General features: G+C 40.6%; 1 protein-coding gene across 1 annotated transcript in view; it reads left to right on the top strand.

Moving 5' to 3' along the window:
* The window catches only part of LOC124775029, a 120349-nt gene that overhangs the window by 37898 nt on the left and 59873 nt on the right, over positions 1-22578 (top strand). The window contains exons 2-5 of the mRNA XM_047249797.1: positions 5492-5556; positions 5641-5792; positions 5895-6016; positions 16399-16470. Of these exons, the coding sequence (XP_047105753.1) occupies positions 5492-5556; positions 5641-5792; positions 5895-6016; positions 16399-16470 (411 nt within the window). The remainder of the gene's footprint in view (positions 1-5491; positions 5557-5640; positions 5793-5894; positions 6017-16398; positions 16471-22578) is intronic.

Here is a 22578-nt window from a genome sequence, read left to right as displayed (position 1 = left end):
TAAACCTTTTTAAGAAATGGGTTGAATGTACATCTCTGTCTGGCTTAAATTTAGGGAATTGGTTACATAACCCTGAATTAGTTCCCCATTGTAAATCATTCACCACTTCACTAGTTAATACCACATTAGGTGAAGTTACCCTTTTTTCTACTTTGTCTTGAATAAGCTTAAATTCTCTCAACAGGTCTTCTATACCCTTCCTGGTATCATTAAGTTCAGAAGAAGAAATGGGCGATGTTATTCTCTTGGTAACATTTCGATCTATAGTTTCTCCAAATTGTTCCTCCAAACTAATTGATATTTTCTCTTTGAACTTCCTTTCTATATTGTGCACCTTTCTGAAATGAATCCGAAAATATGTCTTGCCTCTACCAAGGCTGAGCCAAGAGTCCACAATAGGCGATACATTCCCGGATGTTATTCTCTCGGTAACATTTCGATCTATAATTTCCCCAAATCGTTCCTCCAAACTAATTGCTATTTTCTCTTTGAAATTCCTTTCTATATTGTGTACCCATGTACTGACACCTCTAATTTATGATTGAATGATTGGCATTAACTCATTCTGCTTATCTACACTCTCTTGCAAAGTATACAACCCATGAAACTTCCTGGCAGATTAAAACTGTGTGCCCGACCGAGACTCGAACTCGGGACCTTTGCCTTTCGCGGGCAAGTGCTCTACCATCTGAGCTACCGAAGCACGACTCACGCCCGGTCCTCACAGCCTTACTTCTGCCAGGCTCTCGTCTCCTACATTCCAAACTTTACAGAAGCTCTCCTGCGGACCTTGCAGAACTAACACTCCTGAAAGAAAGGATATTGCGGAGACATGGCTTAGCCACAGTGGGGGGGGGGGGGGGGGGGGGGATATGTTTCCAGAATGAGATTTTCACTCTGCAGCGGAGTGTGCGCTGATATGAAACTTCCTGGCAGATTAAAACTGTGTGCCCGACAGAGACTCGAACTCGGGACCTTTGCCTTTCGCGGGCAAGTGCTCCACCATCTGAGCAACCGAAGCACGACTCATGCCCGGTCCTCACAGCCTTACTTCTGCCAGTATCTCGCCTCCTACCTTCCAAACATATCAGCGCACACTCCGCTGCAGAGTGAAAATCTCATTCTGGAAGCATCCCCCAGGCTGTGGCTAAGCCATGTCTCCGCAGTATCCTTTCTTTCAGGAGTGCTAGTCCTGCAAGGTTCGCAGGAGGGCTTCTGTAAAGTTTGGAAGGTAGGAGACGGGATACTGGCAGAAGTAAGGCTGTGAGGACTGGGCGTGAGTCATGCTTCGGTAGCTCAGATGGTTGAGCACTTGCCCGCGAAAGGCAGAGGTCCCGAATTCGAGTCTCGGTCGGGCACACAGTTTTAATCTGCCAGGAAGTTTCATATCAGTGCACACTCCGCTGCAGAGTGAAAATCTCATTCTGGAAACATCCCCCAGGCTGTGGCTAAGCCATGTCTCCGCAGTATCCTTTCTTTCCGGAGTGCTAGTCCTGCAAGGTTCGCAGGAGAGCTTCTGCAAAGTTTGGAAGGTAGGAGACGAGATACTGGCAGAAGTAAGGCTGTGAGGACCAGGCATGAGTCGTGCTTCGGTAGCTCAGATGGTAGAGAACTTGCCCGCGAAAGGCAAAGATCCCAAGTTCTAGTCTCGGTCGGGCACACAGTTTTAATCTGCCAGGAAGTTTCATATCTGCGCACACTCCGCTGCAGAGTGAAAATCTCATTTTGGCTATACAACCCATGTCTTACATCATTATACTTAATATTGTACACATTTTCAATGGAGCCTAACTTTTCAATAAGTTCAGATTCCACATTATTACATTTGTTCTCAATTGTAAGTTCTAACATTTTCGACAAATCCTGAAAGGTGTCATTCTGTTTCTGACGAAGGTCAGCAAACATTTGATTTATGTGAGTAGTCAAAGAGTTTGTCAACTCATTTTTTAGATCGACTTTTAAATTCTCTACTTTAGTACTTTTAGGGTTAAACTCAGACTTCCAAGCCCCCATACCTTCACGCAGATTACTAAATTCTTTGCTTTGAGAGTTGACCTTGGTACTTAACGAACCCAAATTTGTCGTTTGAATATTTAAAGTTTTCCTCTGAGCATTTAATTGTCAATCTAATGAGTTTAACTTTGAGCATTTAATTGAGAATTTACCAACCCTATACTCGCACTCTGAGCTTTGATTAATTTTATCAATTCAGCCCAGTCACGCACTTCTTTGCTAACTTTCATGGCCATAGCCGGTTCTTGGGTGTCCCCAACTTGTTGCATATTCTCCATACTTCATATGCTTTAGCCCTAGTAAGTATTTAAAACTAACTTTAAATATGATAATGACACAATAAAAGTTCAGTCCGACAGTACCTTGTACCACTTCGTACTAAAGCAATGAAGTTTTGTTTCAAGCCACATTCTGACGGCTTAAAATGTGAGTGTGAGTATGGGTTATACTGATTTATTTCCCCAAACCACATTCCACTTCTTTACGAGGTGACTTACTTGGAATTTTACAGCTCCTCTTCTTTACAGGATAGTCGGCTGCTGGAAAATCTCTTGACTTCTTCTCTGTAGAATAGAGCTAGGTACAGGAACTTCTAAGCCTCTTTCTACTTATAAAATGAGTAGACATTGAACTTTCCTTTTTGTCAGTTAACAATGTATTTGACTTTCATGCACAACATAATTCACACTTTCAACATACATATGGAACTTTTGGTAAGTATCATCATACCGTCGAACATCAGAAACAAAATGAGTTACAGTTAAAAGAAAGTTGGCTTGACTACCATGACTTTCTTAAATGAATCCGAAAATATGTCTTGCCTCTACCAAGGCTGAGCCAAGAGTCCACAATAGTACTTTTTCAACTGTTCTTGTTATAATTAACAATAGTCAATGACACAACAAGCACAGAGTGGCATGTAAACTACAAGGTTATTTATTACAGACTCACTAATACATCTATGGATTGTCTGACAGGTACATGTTGGTGCTGTTTGACCGCGTGTCTACTTTCTTCCCGCGACTGATTTTAAACCTGCACACACACAAACATGTGATGCGCAGTAGGTAAGATTTTACCATCCTGCCCTCATATCTAGAATATCTTATGTTCGCGATGGTAGAAGGCTGAGTGGTTCTAGAATTTACACAGAAATTCTCAAATCACTACACCGCACAGTCAGAGGCACCTTACTACGATTCGTGCAGCCCCCCCCCCCCTCCCCCCCTCCCTCCCTTTGGAGGTTCGAGTCCTCCCTCAGGCATCAGTGTGTGTGTGTTGTTATTAGTGTAAGTTAGTTTGTTAGATTAAGTAGTGTGTAAACCTAGGGACTGATGACCTCAGCAGTTTGGTCCCATAGGAACTTGCCACAAATTTCTAAAATTTACAAAACTGTGCCAATTATGATTCATGTGGCTTTGTATGTGTTTGAAGGTAGTAGTTATTTAGGCAAATGCAGATCTGACCAAATAACAGTAGTCTTTGAACGTGTTAGAAGTTGGTAAAACATTGCATATTTGTTTCTCTGTGTTTTTGAAAGAATTTTTGTGCAATGATTTTACGTAATTTTGCTTGTTTATGTGGAAAACCAATGAAATCATTTTTAAAAGGGGAAATTATTTGTAAGACAGTATTATGAAAAGGATAGATTGCTACTCACCATGTAGTGGAGATGTTGAGCCGCAGACAGGCACAACAAAAAGTCTGCTACATGTGTGAGCTATCGGGCCAAAGGTGTTCTTCTGTAGTAGACAACACACATTCATGCAAGCACAACTCACACACACAACTGCTGTCTCTGGCCGTTGAAGTCGGACTGCGAGCATCTGTGCATGACAAGAGAAGCGATCTGGTTGGTGTGGGTAAGGAGGAGGCTGGGAGGGGATGGGGGGAGGGGGAAGGGGGAGAGATAACAGGGTTCGGATGGGGGATCATGAAGTGCTGCTTGTGGGAGCACACAGGGATGTGGTGGGGCAGAGTAGGGTAGCTAGGTGCAATCAGGAATTTGGTTTGGGGGGGGGGGGGGGGTGCTAGAAAGGAGAGAAACAGAGAAGAGAGAAGAGAAGAAAGACTGTGGGTGTGTCAGTTGGATGGAAGTCTGTGTAGTACTGGAATGGGAACAGTGAAGGGGATAGGTGGGTGAAGGAAAGGGACTAATGGAGGTTGAGGCCAGGGGGGTTACAGGATCATAGGATTTTTTTTGCAGGGAGATTTCCCACCTGTGAAATTTGGAAAAGTTGGCGTTGCATTGGTAGAAAGGAGCCAGATGGCACAGGCTGTGAAACAGTCATTGAAGTGATGCTCAGCAACTGGGTGATCCATATGTTTCTTGGCTAGAGTTTATCGGTGGCCATTCACGCAACCAGACAGCTTGTTGGTTTTCATGCCCACATAGAATGCAGCACAGTGGTTGCAGCTTAGCTTGTAAATCACTTGACTACTTTACAGGTATGATGAGAGAATAATTCTTGTGACAGAAGTGAAGTTGTGTTGGTGGGAGAATGTGTGAGACAGGTCTTGTATCTTAGTCTATTACAGGGATATGAGCCATGAGGCAAGGAGTTGGGGAGTTGGGGCAGAGTAGGTATGGACTAGGATATTGTGTAGGTTCGGTAGACAGTGTAATACTACTGTGGGAGGGGTAGGAAGGATAATGGGTAGGATACTCCTCATTTGAGAGCACAGTGAGAGGTACTCGAAAGCCTGGTGGAGAAAGTCAGTTGCTCCAGTCCTGTGTGGTACTGAGGGGAATGCTCCTCTGTGGCCAGACGGGTGACTGGAGAGATAAGGCACATGAAGTCTGTATTTCAGTGTCAGTTTAGAAGGGTAATTTCGGTCTGTGAAGACCCTTGGTATATTTGGAAAGGGACTACTCGTCACTATAGATGTGATGACCTCAGATGGCTAGGCTGTATTGTATGGGCTTGTTATGGAATGGGTGGTAGCTGTCAAAGTGGATATATTGTTGGTGATTGGCAGGCTTGATATGGAAAGAGGTACTGATGTAGCCAGCTTTGAGATGGAGGTCAACAATGAGGAAGGTGGTTTATTGGGTTGACGAGGACCAAGTGAAGCAAATGGGGGAGAACATGTTGAGGTTCTGAAGAATGTGGATAGGGTACCCTCAACCTCGATCTAGATCACAAAGATGTCATCAGTGAATCTGAACCAGGTATGGGGTTTGGGATTCTGGGTTGTTAAGAATTCCTCTAGATGGCCCGTGAATAGGTTGGCATAGGATGGTGCCATGCAGGTGCCCATTACTGTACCATAGATTTTTTGTAGGTGATGTCTTCAAAGGTGAAGTAATTATGGGTGAGGATGTAGTTGGTAAAGGTGACCAGGACAGAGGTTATAGGTTTGGAGTCAGTCATGCACTGGGAAAGGAAGTGTTTAATAATGGCAAGGTCGTGGGTATTAGGGACGTTTATGTGCAGGAATGTGGCATCATTTTCTAATTTTTTTTTCTTTGTTTCAGGGGAGGAACGAAATTCAGTCAGTCGTCGCCTTCATCAATACCAAATTGAATTCTCATGGGGACAGGTATATACAGGTTACTGCAAGCATATTTCTTAAGATGTACTGGCTTTCTAGCTAACTAATTCCTTTATAACCTTTGTTTTTCAGAGCGCAAGGCCTACATTTGTTAAAAGTATTTCTTCCACAGTGTTCAGATGATGTGTTCATTGATAACTGTGTATCATGGATGCAACAATGCGTCAGGATTTGTAGTGGTTCCAGAGAAAAGGAAATAAGTTTACTGGTTTATGAAGTACTTGGTGAGTTGTGTATTAAATACTTTTGAAATTCAGAAGCAACCATACATGTGTCAAAAATCTTATTGTTGTGTTTTTTATGTATTTTTTTAATTTTTTTTATAGGAAATCTCTTTCAGTACTCAGGAATGATACAAGAATTAACAAAGCCGGTTTCCGGATCTGTAATCCCAAAATTCTTGGAGCATGTTCATCATGTTTCATCAAACTTTCACTCTCAGACAGAGGTATTAATTATGTAATATCCTTTTAAAATAACATTGCAATTTACAGTGACATCCTTTTTCAATATTTCCTTGGCAGAACATGTTATCTACTAAGAAAAGAAAAACATAAGTCTAACCACAATGCAGAATAGTAAATAACTTGATTCAGTGTTGAGAAATGTATAATGAATCTGCTCCACAGAACACCTGAATATTCAGTCTTTAGAGGAAAGACAATTGGTTGGTGCTGTGTGGCTAGAAGTACTGACCTAATCCACTGTAGATGAGTTTGTAGATGTTACGATTGCTGACTGTGGCTATTTGCAAATGTACTGGTTGTATCATGTGTCAGTATTTATGGGGGTGATGGTTTGATAATGAACATCATGTCTGAAACTAGTAGCTGCAAATAAAGGATTTTTCTAACACAACTTCAACAGAATCACAAATGATTGTGTTAAGGAAAGAAACTTGTATGTGGCTGTAGTATTTTAGCTGTATCTGGAATGTGATAAATTTCCCAAACCAATAGAGAGACAGTACAACTCTTCCAGTGCTGGAACTAAGCTAAAACTCTCCAGAAACAGTCATCAGCCAATTAGCCTCACAAACATAATGTACAAGCTACTTGAATAGATGGTAAATTGGGTGTTGTGTTGACACTCAAGACATGAGTCCTATTATCCAGTTCCCATTGTGGTTTCTGAAAGGTGTGGCTTTTCTTTTGTCTCTCTTAGAGACCATTTTTCAGAAGGCTTTTGAATATTATCAACAACAACTTATTGTAGTTTTCTTCAGTAGACAAAAGGCTTATGGTATTGCATGGCGCCATTTCATCCTTACCATATTCTATGAGTGGAGTTCAGTGATTCCCCCTCAATTTTTATTTGAAACTTCTTATCACACAAGTTATTCTGAGTTCAGGTTGACACTTCCTATTCATTCACCAGAGAATAGTGTTCTTTGTTATGTGTGATCTTGTCTTAATAGCTTTCAGTGTCCTTGCTGGAACTGTAATACATACCATTCCCCCATCCCCTATCCCTGTTTATGACTTCAGTATTTATTACAGATCCTCAGGCACAAGTGTCACAGAAATAAACAGTAGAGTACCACTGGAAAGTCCAATCCTTGTCTCTTGCTCGTGGTTTACAGTTACATGCTAATAACGTAAATGTGATACATTTCTGTCAGAATAGAACAGTACATGTGCATCCAGAAATCTTTATCTATAATTAGTTACTCAAGCAGTAGAAGTATTGTGTGTATATTATCTCATAAAAACCAGACATGAACAATTGCTTGTTATTAAAATATGCATTCCAAGTTCACAGTTCCACTGTTTATCCATATGTCACACCTTTTCTCCAAGAAGGAGAAGTGGACTCACTCCAAGGAAGCCTCAGTCAGGTGTCACAAGAGCAGTCTATATACATTGTCTCTTTCCTGAGCTCAACCTTCTCCCACAGAAACTTCTTCTCAGTGTTTTACCACAATCATCTCCTTGTTGTGTCCCTAACCCACAGATTTGCCTGGCTCTATCTCTAAGGCCAAAGAAAATGTAGAGTTTTCCACCTTCCATTGTCTGCTGCTTTCAGTTCTTCATGGATTTTCCACTACAGAAATTGTGGATAATGATGGTTCCACACTGAAAGACCAAACTGGTTGTGCTTTAGCACATTTTGAGAACTGTAAACGTTACCCCCTGCCAACTAGATTCTGTTTTTTCACATCAGAATTGGTGATCGTCACTTGAGCCCCGCAGTCAATTAGTACCCATAATTACAATACTTCTCTAAAACGTAGTGACACTCTGAGCAGACTCCAAACCAGAAAACATTGCTACCCAAGACCTGCCTTCCAATCTCCATAAAAATGTGATATCAATAGTCATCCTCTGGATGATGATTTTCGTTGCAATCTAGAGCACCAACTTTCTAATCCCTTAGCTAAAGAAGCTTCTGGAATGTACCTGTTTTATTGGAGCACACCAGAGCTTGAACAATGGATAACTCTGTTGTACACCTTTGGAAGCTTTGAATACGGACTAATGTAGTGTGGTCACCAACAGCAACAGCAATACAAGAGACCCTGTGGCTGTATGAGAGTTCTGTGTGAACTACTCAGAGGGAATCAAATATAATTTGTTGACTTTGTAGTGGACACACGTGACTGACTTAATGACAGTCTTTGCTCAGGTGAGAATACCTTCAAGCTGTAGCAGTAATGCCCATTTGTCAATAGACATATTTCACTCGAGTACTCCAATTATGTTGCCTTCCTGCAAAAATGAAAACTTACTGGACTCGCTACCTTTCGTACTGGGTGACAGTGCCCAAGTGGCAGAGTAAGTATTAAATTCTAATGGCCAGCTATTGACTGGGGATGGAGGTATGGCACCTGCTGCAAGATGCGCTTTTGGGGGCCATAGTCTGTTCCTGACTTATATGCTGCCTGGACCCCAAACCCTTCATTATTTATATTGCTTTGCATTTCTTAGCATTTTAGTGGCTGGGTGTTACTTGACTGTTTTCTGTGGTGGGAGTTTTTTCTTAAACTATCTGTTGCTCTCCTTTGTCATGCTGACTGTGGCTTACATGGGGAGGGAGGAAAGGAGGGGGAGGAGTGGTGCACAGTCACAGATGTAGAAAGGGGTACATCCAGCCACAAATCGGGTGCCCGGGGGACCCTGCCTTTTTTGGCTGGAATATATTCCTCCTGTATCATGGTATTTTATTCTTTTATGACTGCTTCAAGTTAGCTCCAGTGTATATTTGCCATTCTAATGTTGCTAAAAAGTAGAGCCACAATCTGGTCTCACTTATTGTTCTGCTTGACAAACTTCAGCAGCTCAGTACTCCCAGTGTGGAGGGATCAATGACTTAATGACACCAATGTTTGTTATGCATTTTACTCACAACGTTCGTCACCCCAGGGAGTTCACAAATTGTTTGTGAGTATGTGCATGGCAAGCATAGGGCTCTGAGCCATTGCAGAAATTCATTTTTGTGCTGCAGTCACATTCTCTGACCATATCTTTTCTCAGACTTGGTCTGTAGGGCAGATTCCATGTTGACAGCCTAGCCTGCCTATAGGACATTGATTACAGCTTTTTACACTTTGTGTATTTATTGTACCACATGTATTTCATTAAACTGGTGTTTGGTCACCACATCCAGGTTTGAATTTTTTTCACATATGCGAGAACTGTGCAGCACAGTTCGCCCAATACCCAGCATGGCATGTGCACAGTAGTGAGCCACTGACTACAGAGGGAACATGCTATTGATGACCGAGACGTTACCTTTTCGTGCATATCAAGGGGTATGTGCCTGTCTGTATAGATGCATCAGGACTCCAGGCAGTGGTCATCAGACTGGGTGACCATTGATCTGGCTGGGTGATTTCCGTGGGGGAGCCCTTAACTGGACTAGGCAGCATCATCACAGGTATTTTACACAGTGAAGAGACCAAAGCTATCAGCCGGTGGCGATGTGGCTCTGGCAGTCTCTCCAGATAGTACAGATCACTGTAACTCATAGAACTTTCTTTCCTAGGTCAGGCCATGGGAAGAAAGAAAAATCAAGCAAACTCACTGCTGTCAGTTCTTGGTTTGCATGCGGAATGCGGGTGGATCCTTTCTATTTATTAAGCATGTGTTCTTTTGTATGAAATATTGCAAATATATTTGGAGAAATTTCTTCCCTTAGTTAACTATGAAGTGGTTCTGTCTCAATTAGAACAGCAACTACTGCACGGTCCCAAGTGTTAATCTCTTTGTGAGAAACATGGTGACGTACTTGTTATTGGCAAATGCCATGAGAAGTTCAGTGTGGTGCAGAGTTTAATTTCCACTGCGACTGAACTCTGCAGATGCATGAGGAATTACATGGAAACTCGGAGAAGTGAGGAGTTCACTTTGTACATCATATATGTCATGGTGTGCATCATCAAGGTTGACACCAGAGCAATTGTTGTCTCTGCTGAGCAGGGCAGTGCAAAGGCTTCAGGCATATGCCTTCCCATTGTACAAGTAAACCAATTTATGGAGACTGGTCATTTGATTCATGAAAATACATCATGTGAGTAACCACCCTTGTACATCAGTTGTGGAGGAAATCACCCTTTCTGATCACCATAGTGTATTACCTTAATTAAGAAACATAAAATCCAAAAAATTAGTTTCTGATCAATTCTCATGTTTTAAATCAGGAAAACGTAAATTGCTTATATCCTGTCCCAGTGGTATTGAATTTTGCCACTACTGCAGCCACGTATACCTTCATGACACTAGGTTTAGAACCACTTGAAAAAGTCCCTGGTGGCTGAAACTGGTCATGGTATTAGGAAGTAAAATTGCAGCTGGCACTGTAATTTGTCTCCAGTTAATAAACTGCAGCTGCGAATACCCTCAACCATCATCTCCAAGGACTCCCTGCACTGGCTGCAGAAACAGTCTGCTGGTGACAGAGCTCCATTTAGAACCCTATCTCCAGAAATCAGCAGATAACCAACCCACCAACCCAGAACCGAGCAGTAGTTGGAGGAGACACTTAACATGGGTCCCAGGGCTTCCAGTACCACTTTAGTGCCTACAATCATGGTGGATAAGCCCCTGCAAGGTCACAACTGTCTAAAGTAGTTGAACAGGAGAAGAAGGAATCACAGGCAGAGGCGAGGCTGCTTCAGTGACCCTTGAGATGTCAGATTCTCTCATGCCATTGGACTAAGGACCTATGTTCTTCAATATGTCTCTGGACCCCTGGTGACAGACAGTAATTCTGAGGTATGCCATATCCTCTTGGCACCTTCAAGCCTAATTAGGACATCCTTAACATGATAATTCAATGGATATTAGTTTCATTTGCCGGGACTACAATTGCAACTGTTCTCCTGTTTCACAACCTATGTTACTTTCCAAGAAATGCAATTTACTGATTACCATTCTCTGACTCATTGAAGTTCCATTCCTGCTGTCTGTTTTTGCACAGATAATGTCAGCGAATGGTTGACCTTCCAGGCCGGACACCTTTGTGTCTTAAGATGGCTTCCATAATCAGATTTCAGTGAACTTCAACCCCTTTGGGGGAGTGACCCATTTGGTTAGAGCCTTCTGACCGACCGACCTCTTTCTGATCTTGATCTGTGTCTCCTCACTGACGATTGTTTAACCACTTTACTGCCGACCATAGCACCTTTTTACTTTTACCTATCACCCTCCTCCGTCATTCTTGTTGCTTCACAACAGTTGTCACTATATGATGGTCTTTGTGGCAGTGTTCACTTTTTTGTGATCCTGTTACTTCCTTATCACTATCTGTTGGATCAGTTACCTCATTGTACTGTCTGAAGGGCCATCATCTCTCTGTCCCACTGAATCATCAAAGTGGTTGAAGACATCTCTGATGCGTTCACTTGCGCTGTTGAAACTGCTATCCCCCTTTGTGCAGGCCTCTTCTACTTATGGCCAGTACCATGGTCGACCAGAGACATTGCAGCAGCTGTTCAGGCTGTTGAAAGGACCTGCATCATCTCTAGTGACATCCTTCATGTATTGCCCAGGTCACTTTTAAGCAGCTCCATGCAGTCTTGCTACGTAATTAAAGTAAGGAGGACTGCTGGGACCAAAATGTATTCTACTTGAGAATTTATTGATTTTCATTCCAGATGTGGGCTGAACTCCATAGTTTATTGCGCTGGCAAAGATAAACTGTTCTGGGCCTTCTGCCCTCAAGATGGTGTTTCTACTGATGCATAGATTCTTGCTGAACATGTCTCAGCTGTCCTCTTCTTACCCAGCTACCTTTTGAATGCATAAAAGATAAGTTGAAGACATCCCCCTATCCTTTATCTGTTCCATAAACCTGAACTTTTCACTGACTGGGAAGTGTACTGGCTCTTAACTCGTCTCACGATATGGCCCCAGCCCTTGATTTGATTCGTAATCAGATGATCCAGTATTTGAATGTGAATCACAAACCATCTGCTCAGGATTTTCAACCATATTTGACTAGAAGGAATTTTACCTTCGCAGTGGAGAGTGTGTGTCATCATCCCGGTCCATAAACCACGGAAAAACACAATGCTGAATCCTATAATGAATCCTTCACTTATTGGGAACTATTTCAGGCTCTTGCGTCGGCCCATGACATCTGAATGTTCACTCAAAGGCCGCATCTCCTCAGGGTCTTCCCTTCGTACTGTATTTTATGGACAATAAGACACACCTTAATTTTTAAGCAATTTTTTAAAAAAATAACATTTTTATCTTTTTTATTAAGCGATTGCAAAGGCGGACTTAAAAAAAATCTTAGTTTATAAAACTGAACTGACCTTTAAAATCCCTGAAAATCACCATCCAAACTTCCTTCTTCTTCTCTGTTGTTATTGTAGTCCTCTTCAGATGTAAAATGGTGTTCACTGCCATCGTGAGTATTATTTGTGCCACACTTCTTGAAAGATTTAACAGTAATATCTTCTCTTAATGTAGACAACAACTCAACTGTTTTATCCACTGACACATTTGTTTGATTGTATGATGTTTTAAAGCTCCATTTGGCATGAATTCTTGTTGGGTTTTATCCATCATCCATTTGTTCCCTTACTTTCTCTTATACACTTTAGAAGGTTTATTGAGACATCAAGTGGTTGCAATTGTGAATTAAGTCCTCCCAGAATAACAACAAACTCTGCATTTCTCTGTCTCAATTTTTCTTTCACTGAACTTTTCAAATGGGTACTAAACTGATGTAGCACAAGAAGAGAACTCTTCTTCAGTAAAGCACTTTTCCTTCTCTCACACACTTTGTTAATCCATAATTTAATACCAGCCTCTTCCATCCAACCCTTGTCATGTACGTGAACAACACCACCTGGAGGTATTTCAGGAGGTTTTGGCATTGTTTTGCACTTGAAAATGATCATAGGATTAAGTTTAGTACAGCCAGCACATCATGAAAGGACAACAGTGTAGTGTATTTTTTCATGTCCACTTGTTTTTATAGTTACAGTTTTAGCACCTTTAATGGAACAGTTCTGTTACATGGCACATCAAATGTCAGAGGAATTTTGTCCATATCAGCTATTTGGCTTAGTTCCTCACTGGTTTTCTTTTGATGTTGAATAATAAAACAATGGAAAGATAATATTTTGTCTTCTTACTCTCATGGCATTTTCTGATATATTTTTGTTTTGGTTCACTTGCTAAGTCATGATGCTTCATAAACCTGTAGCACAAACTAACTCCACCCTAAAGTCTTATAAGTTCCACTGTAGGACTAGCTTATGAACCTATATTTGAATTATTTTTGTGTTGATTCCAATTCCATTTTGACAGTGTCCTAGAATCCATTTCAGTATGTCATCTTCTAGTTTTGGCCATTTTGCATTCAGTCCTTTGTTTGCACATATAGTCTTCCTTATTTTTTCTGTTCTTTTTTAGTAGCCCGCCAATTAGGAATGTTTTTTTCTTCAGTTGGTGGAGGGCTGAAATGCCATTCAGCTCCTTTGGTTCCATGTGTTTCTGCAGATGCTATTACTTTCAATTTATAACCTGCATCATATGAATACCTATTATTTTTTTCCATTATGAAACTGGCTACTAACAAAAATATTGCACTGTAACTGATAACACAAATCACTTTCAGTTGAAGTTCAGTGGCACCGTAGGCCACAATGATGCATTGTAGACCAGACAGTGTTCTGGGTTTGTGATGGTGAGGTGGGAGGGAGACAGTGTTAGCAAGCTTTTGAATCCTCACAACTCATGTTTGTCGCATCAGTGCACTGCTACTGCCAGTTGAATTCATTTTTGCCAGATAGAGATATGTTTCCCACAGCATTGAATATATGACCATTTTTAAGACTGGTCGGAATTTTAAATTAAACACTGGACATTTTTATATTAATTTCTAGTATAATATGCATCTGAATTTTGGAGGCAATTTTTCGAAGAAAAAAGTGTTCATATGTAACTTGAAAGGTAGATTGTTAACTGGTTATGCTGGGTTCTTGAATCACAGGCCCTTTTTGTCCCATTATCAGCGTAATTTCTGGAGCGACTGTATAGTGAATGGTGGAGGCTACCTTTCCTTTTCCACATGCAAACAGAGCTAGGGAAAAAAACTGTCTCTGTGCCTCTGTATGAGTTCTAATTTCTCTTATCTTCATGGTCCTTATGGTGTACATTGGCAGCAGTAGAATCTTTGTGCACTCAGCCTCAAATGCCGGTTCTCTAAACTTTCTCAGTAGTGCTTCATGAAAAGAATGTCTTCTTCCCTCCAGTGATTCCCATTTGAGTTCACGAAGCATCTCCACAATATTCGCAAGTTGATCGAATCTACCGGTAACAAATGTAGCAGACCACCTCTGAATTTGCTTCGATATCTTCCTTTAATCTCATGTGTGGGGATCCCAAGCAACCGAGTGGCACTTAAAAATGGGTCACACTATATGTGATCACATTTACAGATGTACCACAGTTTCCTAAAATTCTCCAAAGTCGAACATTGACCTTCTGTACTAGTGGCCTTATGTGCTCACTCCATTCATATCACTTTGCAACATTATGCCTATGTATCTAATTAAGATGACTTTGTCAAGCAGCACACTACTGATTCTATATTTGAACATTATGGGATTGTTTTTGCTGCTCATCTGCATTAACACACATTTTTCTATGTTTAGAGCAAGCTACCGTTTACCACACCTTCCTATAATCACTCAACAATGACACCTTTCCATACACTGCAGTGTCATCATCAGACAGTCACAGATTGCTGCTCACCCATTCCATCAAATCATTTATGTATTTAGAGAATAGGAGCAGTCATATCACACTTTCTTGGGTGCACTCCTGACAATACCTTTGTCTCTAAGGAATATAAAAAAATCACTCTCACTAAAATGACTGCAAACCAATGAAAATGATGATGTTACTGATCACTGGTCCCAAGTGACTGCAAAATAGTAACAAAATTATTGAGTATATGTTAGAACTTATGCACAGCCTAGAGGTATTATTTATATACCATGATACAAGTTTGGTTGCACCATGGAAGAGCGACTTTGACTGTGGAAGTTAGATGGAACTTAGTACACTATAGGACTGCAATTAGGTGGAACTTTGAACTGCAAAGAGCTGGGGAGATTTTTAGCAGTAAGACATTTCTAGAGTGGATTTTCATTCTGCAGAGGAGTTTGTGCTGTTTGAGACATCCTGGCAGATTAAAACTACGTGTCAGACCAAGACTTGAGCCTGGGTCCTAGAGGTTTGTGCAGAAGTGAAGCTATGGGGACAGGTCATGTTTGGATAGCCTGTAAAATGCAGTCCCAGATTTGAGTTCTAGTCTGGCACACAGCTTTAATTTGTCAGGAAGTTTTAACAAAAACATTTCTTAAACATGACTTAAATACTTCGACCTGCCTTTGAGAGTGATAAGAGGTAACATTGCTATTTAATCTTATTGTATGAATTGTAAATGGCTGACAGTCATCTTCTTTTTCTTGGCTTTATCCCGTATGTACAAGGTGTTGACATATGAACGTGGATTTGGCAGTGTTAGTGTTAGAAGATGCCCATATGCCCTTTCTGTTGCCACCCCTTTACTGCTAGGACAGAATTTCCTGCATCTCATCATTTCACATCAAGTGTTATTCCACATGAAAGTGTAATAATGTTTGATAATTGCGTAACTGAGGTGGTACGTGGGTACCAGTCCAGTATTCACCTAGTCGGATGTGGGAAACCATCTAAAAACCACACCCTGACTGGCCAGCCCACCATCCCTCATTGTTAATCCAATGGACAGGTTCAATCAGGGAACAGTGCACCTCCCCAAATTCCAGAAGTGAAGTGTTAATTTACATGATGATCCGGGCGGGTCAGAGGGCCAACAGTGATTTTTAATAAGTTGCTGTGAATTCCCTATGAGTAAGTTAATTCTTGATAGTGTTGACTACCATGTGTTTTTGATCATTTCACATTTGGATGAATGAAGAAACAGAAAAGTTAAAAGAAGAGTTCTTCAATTGAATGATGAATAATATAATGATGTTCAGTAAACTACCAGCAGTTACATAACCACCACCATGGAGATTCATGTTTGGAGCCAGGAGAGCAAGCTCCAACCAATACATAGACTGCTGTAGGGAGCAGAGTGGTGCAGAGAGAGTAGACATGTCATCCTGCCTCCAAATTCCGCTCCCTCCTCCTCCCTCCCCCTGACACCCTCTATCTCTATGCAGTTACTGTTATACTTATGGCTAGTGCTTTGTTTCAAGCATCTACCCTTACTGTAAATACTGAGGTTTTACGAACTTGTTTTGTCTTTTGCATCTGTACTCATTTTTAAGAATTTTTTAGATGTGTTTCATATTGTAATTTATATAATGTTTTATTTCAGAATGCTGCTTATTTATTACGCTGTTTGGAGTTTGTAATGAGGAACTATGGGGGTTCATGTGGTCCACATAAGGTTTGCTATTTTTATTATTGTTATCATTAAGATGAAATATATTTTTGGCCCAGTTACAACAATTCAGTAAAGAAAGTCTAATAAATATACATGAAACTTTCTGCTTATTTGTGCAACATTGATATCAGAGTGATTGTGCTTTCATTTAAATTCAAGTTTCTTTATTAACAACTAAAGACTTTCAGCGGAAAATATCTAATCATTAATAAGCTGGGACATGAAAATGTAAAATCTATTTTTGACAAAATTAGAATATGCATCTGGCAAAATCAGTATTTATATTGTAGGCATATTAGCATTTAATTTTTTAAAATAATTAGAAATATAAATTTAAAAGAATTGGAATTCTCCCTGTTACTAGTGCTTGATACATCTTGTAATTGTCAACAATGCTTAATTAACTACTGCTGTTTCATTGGTCGTCTGTGGAAAAGAAACAGAACTATCATTTTACACCTGACACTTTATTGCTGAAAGGATTGTATACATCCCAGCATTAAATTCTTTAACTTTATGCTTGATATGGCAGTCAAGACAGTTATCACATCAAATTTGTTGTTGTCTTTCAGTTATGCCCCAAAAAATTTCTTGAAATGGCCTTAGCAACTACACGTTGCATGCAGTGTTGCATCAGAAAACATTTAGGCATCTTTTTAACTATTATTTGAAATCACATTCCTTGGATAAAATGTCTGAGCTGGAGCCACAAACCCTCTTATGGTTGGGACCTTGCTTTTCTGCTAGCTTTTTGCAGTATTCATTAACTTGTCAAATGTATTGTTCTGTGCTGCTTTTTCTAGTGCATTTATATCATCACAGTACTTTCTCTATTGTTTTAGGAGACTGTCCTTCACATATAATTTAAAATTTAGTTCCTAGTTTATTGTTTTTGGGTATAGTACACGTGATGCTTGATATTTGGAGTCCTTGTGTGAAATTAAACATTTTGCTTACTGGGTGGCATGATCTTTCACAAAAAATATTTGGATATAAATCCTCTTCATAGTTCTGCGTGTTAAATTTCATATAAAATACACACCACAGTTATGAATGTGTGCCACTTATGACAAATGTAAGAAATTTATGATTTTATGGAAGTACTTTCCAAATAATAATCAACTTCATACCAAAGTATTCCACTGAGTGATTGCAGTTAACAGAAAAGAATTTTCTCCATTTAAATATATATTTTTAACTTCAAAAATTAAATATAATGTATTTATAGTTTCTAGAGTTTAGGAAGGCTAACTTGCCGTGGTTTGTCATATAAATAAGACATAACTGGTATTCGGCTTCTGCCTACCAAACTGAGTAGCATATATGTGACAGACACTACGCATGTATCAGATTTTCATCAGTCAAGGCAGTCTAAGGTGTGAAACAATGGAACATGTATATTCACATCATCATGTAGCACCTTGTGCTCATATGGTGTATCTAGTAGTATGAGGGAACAGTTTTTATCATTTACTACTTCATGGAATTTCACAGCATCAGGAAAGATCTTGCATTCTTCTATACCTCACACTTGAAAAATGGTCATGAAAATGCAGCGCCCCCCCCCCCCCCCCTATCTGTCTGTAGTTTGATCATAGAGGACCTTGATTTTCCTTCCAACTGTAACTTCACTGGTTAACTTCTCACTGTCAGAAGAAATTTCTAGAAACACTAAAAACATATCTGTTGGACACAAAAGGCAACACAACCTAGTCGGAGAAATATCCCCACAGTATGAATTGAGCTAGAAAGTGCTTTGACAGTAAAGTTGGTTTATATTTCCTTTTTACAATTTTACTTTATCCATTATCAAATAGTAGTGGAAAACCTGCAATTGTGGAATCAGTTATTTTGTTTATGTAAATTTTCATCATGGAGTTTGTTTTCATACTGTTTATGACCTCCTAAGTGAGCTGCTTGGTGAGTGTGATGTGTTCCATCATTGGGGTGACTTTATTGTAAAATAAACATTTTAAAATTATGTTTTGATTTATGTTTCTTGTCCTATGGATTCTGAAAAATATGAAATATTCTGTGTCTGGAATATTGAAATGAACTGTGTAACTGATGAGTAGCATATATGCATAAGAATGCTGCAATAGTAATAATAAAAATTTCTTGTGTTTACATTACAGTAAAGTCACTATAACAATTGAGCAGCTCGCATACAGTGCACAATACATAAGATGTTGTAACACAGTAGGAAAATGTACTTGACAGTAGAAATTATTCTCAAAACACATCATATATATGAGTTAACTTAAATAAAAATCGTGAATTGCAAGAGCAGTGATATACTACATGTCCAAATTTTCAGTGTACTCTTATGCACAAAGAAGCAAAACCATTTCTTTTTGTAGACTGTGGGTTGACTGCGTCAATTGTGTATCTGGAATGTACATTATTTTTTCACACTTTAGAGAACAACATTAGTTCACAGATCGTAAATGGCGAATTACAGTGCAGGCTGTAAAAAGTATAGCATAGAAAATTTGAAGGCGAAAAAAAGGGGGCTTGGGGGGATTAACAAATACAGACTGTGCAAAACAAAATTGCATGCTGCTGGTTACTGGATTTCTCATTTTTGTGGAAACTGTATTAAGAAGTGTAGGTTGCTATAAACCAATTGCTGTGATGTAATATATGTCCAAAAAGTAATGTATCCTCTTGCACAAAAAAATGTGTGTTTCAGATTGTACCATCACTCAGATAGATTCCTCTTGCAGTTTTCAAGAACAACTGCTTTTGGAGCAAATAGAAGGATGAGGTCTGCAGTTCAGTTCACTATTTAAGGAGTGGTAATAATGTAATATTCTTATTGCGTATTAGAAACACTTCTACACGTAAGATTACTGAACTGGACCTGTAGGATGCTTTTACTAATATATATGACCCATATTGATCTCAAATATGGCCAATATTTATCCTGCTGAGTCCTCACAGATGCTAGATCTTTATTCAGGAAATCAGCAATCTGCACCCTTAATGCAGTTTCCCTTTTTTTTACAGTGGAATGCTTGCTTTTGCAAGAACTTCAACAATTCCTTTTCCAGAATAATCATTGACTCGCTTTCTTCTTTTATTTTTTGAAATGAATTTACTGTTGAGAAGCGACAGCATTTTCTCACTAGTGAACAGATATTTTCTGTGATACAAACATGTTTTCCATTCATAAATTATGTTAAAAGTGCAGAATTCTCTTGTTTGGGGGGGGGGGGGGGGGAGGTTATTATTCCAGAAAAATATAGTGAGTGACGGGAAGAAAATGGAGATGAGCCATGAATTAGGAAGATGTAACAGATAAAATATTTGTATGGATTGGATTGCTAGAGCATAAGTGAACCAGTTGCTACGTTACGGCAGTGGCAGTATATTTTGAGCTATTTTCTTCTCTTTAATTTCAACTGTGTGTGTGTGTGTGTGTGTGTGTGTGTGTGTTTAGCTGAACTACAAGATTCAGCATTGGTTGTTGGTTATCAAGTGACTGCAAGGCCAGTAATGTACCATGTTGCTTTCTTTATGGTTTCAGGAACTGATAAAAATCTTTTCAGAGAAATTAAAAAAAAAAATGCTTTAAGAGAAGTAAAAAGAGATTAGATTATCATTGCACTTTGTTATCTGTAGCCTTATTCTGTACTCCTGCCTGTCAGTTTGTTTATCTCCTATCAGAGACCTTAGACACCCTTTCAGGGATCCCTTTTGAGTTGAAAGTAATAAATGTTTTTTTTTTTGGGCATGTGGTGAACATTCATTCCATAAGGAATGAAATTAAAGATGACTGTATCACTAGTGAAGTTTATATGTTTGCAGTGTTCATGTTTAACCTTCCATTTTCAGTTTCTCCATTTTTCTCCCCATTACATAGCATTATGTGCAAAAGATTATCTTTTAATCTTTCTTTGAATTGCCATCGCTCTGTGTTTCCTGTGTTGTGCTCTCAGCTCTACTCCTCCAGTGTTGTTTGCGTCGCTAATTGTTTCACCACTTGATCAAGAGATACAAAATACTGAAATCTTGTTTATTTTATGGATAATTGTGTACAGTATCTACTGTAATTCACAACATAAAAAAAAAACCACAAGACAACACCTCCAGAACAAGTATATTTAACAGTCTCACAGAACAATAGTTTACAATGGATACAGCGTGTAGCATAGCCATGTTGCAAGTCAGGTACAGTACAGCTATAACCAACATAATAATTAGCATGATGAGCAAAAGCAGACTGGGGTTGACTGCTGGGTAGCGATCATATACATAGACGGCACGTTGCCGGTGTTGCTGAGAGGTGCCTGTGTAGCTGCCATGAATGGTCACTTGGCCACAGTGTTTATCCCAGGTAGTCACACTGCAGTGGTGGACGCTGAGTGATTGTTCTGTTGTATGTGCCAGTTGTGCAACAATAGCCGACATTGGAGGTGGGGAAGCAGTGAGCTGCATCTCAGTGAGTTGACCCCCAACTGGCCAGGGGTCTGGGCGGCGCTCTAAAGCAGGCCGATGTTTTTGGAAGCATCGGATGGCCCATCCGGTTTTACCAGCTCCTGGTACAGTTGGAGTCTTGGTGGCTCTGACACTGGCAGCAGAGGGCATTCCATGTCTACATCAGGACCTGGCATAGAAAGGGAGCTGCAGGGATGGGAATGGGGCTGGTCTTCTGACATCTGGCTCATCTCGGGTGGCCTGTAAGCAGAGGGAGATGAGGACATGGCTGGGATTGGTGAATAGGGACGAGAACCAGAGAGCAGAAACAGCACAGGAGCAGGAGGTGGGGTAGCAGATAGTTTTGCAAAAGAGAAGCGAAAGATGATGTCACCACAATGTGTATATGCTGGAGGGCCCGGAGGTGGTGGCAACTGAGTCCCTCTTGCAGACATTGTTGAGTTTGATGGCATGTCACCATCTGGTCCCCCATCACCAGAGGGCTGCCAGACGACTGCTGGAATCCACATATCCTGCCATCTGAGGCCCTATGCTTGGCTGGAAATCCGGAAACAGTACTGCAAATGGCTCCACAGGTGATAGCAGCACGAGATGGATGAGGGTACAGGACTGACAGCCATGGATGGGTTCTATTGGGCTCTTCTCCCCTGTCGGTGTTGACCTGAAGGAACTAAAAAAAAAGTTTTAGTGCCACATCTGTAGGAGCGTCAGCCACGTATTTCTTCACCTGTGTTTTAAAGGTTTTCATGTCTTTTGACTCACCATTTGATTGGGGTGGAAAGACGGAGATAGCAGGTCTAGAATGCCATTTCTGCGTCAGAACTTGCTGAAAACCAGTATGAGAGGAAGTCTTTTGGTAGCAAAAATTCTGCTGAATGCAGCAACTGTAGTCTCTGCCCTTATGGACCAACATTTGACCGTGTACGGAAGGTTGGAGTATGCATCAAGGACAGTCAGCCATGTAGTATCTAGGAACGGGCCAACGAAATCCAAATGAACCCGCTCACACGAACAGGAGGGTGTCTGCCAGGTTGAGAACATTTGCTGGGGAGTTACTTGCTGTTGTTCATGCTAATGATAGTTGCTGACAAGTTGTTTGAACTGCCAGTCTCTGCCCGACCAGTGCACATGGTGCTGGCTGAGCAATATAGTTCATGAAATGCCCCAGTGACCTTGATTCAAGAGCCATAAGGTTGTCAGCTGCAGAGGTTCTGGTGGGACTACCCAGGGAGACCATTGATCCGTAGTTAGTAGGATAACTCCATCCACCAGGATTAGCCAGTGGCAGAGATGGAAGTAATGCCACAACAGGCTGAACTCCTGACTGAGAATGTGGTCTGGTCAGCCCTGTTGTATGTACTGTGGTACTTGTGTAAGATGGTGTCCTCGGCCAGGGCCATGGCCATAGGGGTCCCTGTAATAGGAAAAGCGTCGATCATATATTGAGCCTCTTCATCCCTTTGGAAGCTTAAGATCTTGACTTCGTCGAACTCTGAGATGGAGCCCATTGGGAGACAGGGCATGAGTGTTGGCATGTTGAGTGGCATTTGCGTAAGTGAATTTTGTAATTGTACTTGCTGAGAAAGAATGCCCGGTGCTGGAGTAAGTGAGCAGTCCTCTCAGGTGCTGTGGGAACAAAGAGGCATATATATAGCTTGTAGCCCATAGTGT

The sequence above is a fragment of the Schistocerca piceifrons genome, chromosome 2, assembly GCF_021461385.2.
Source record: "Schistocerca piceifrons isolate TAMUIC-IGC-003096 chromosome 2, iqSchPice1.1, whole genome shotgun sequence".
In the NCBI taxonomy this organism is placed as follows: domain Eukaryota; kingdom Metazoa; phylum Arthropoda; class Insecta; order Orthoptera; family Acrididae; genus Schistocerca; species Schistocerca piceifrons.
Note: the sequence above shows the minus strand (reverse complement) of the source record. Positions and strands in the feature narration are given on the sequence as shown.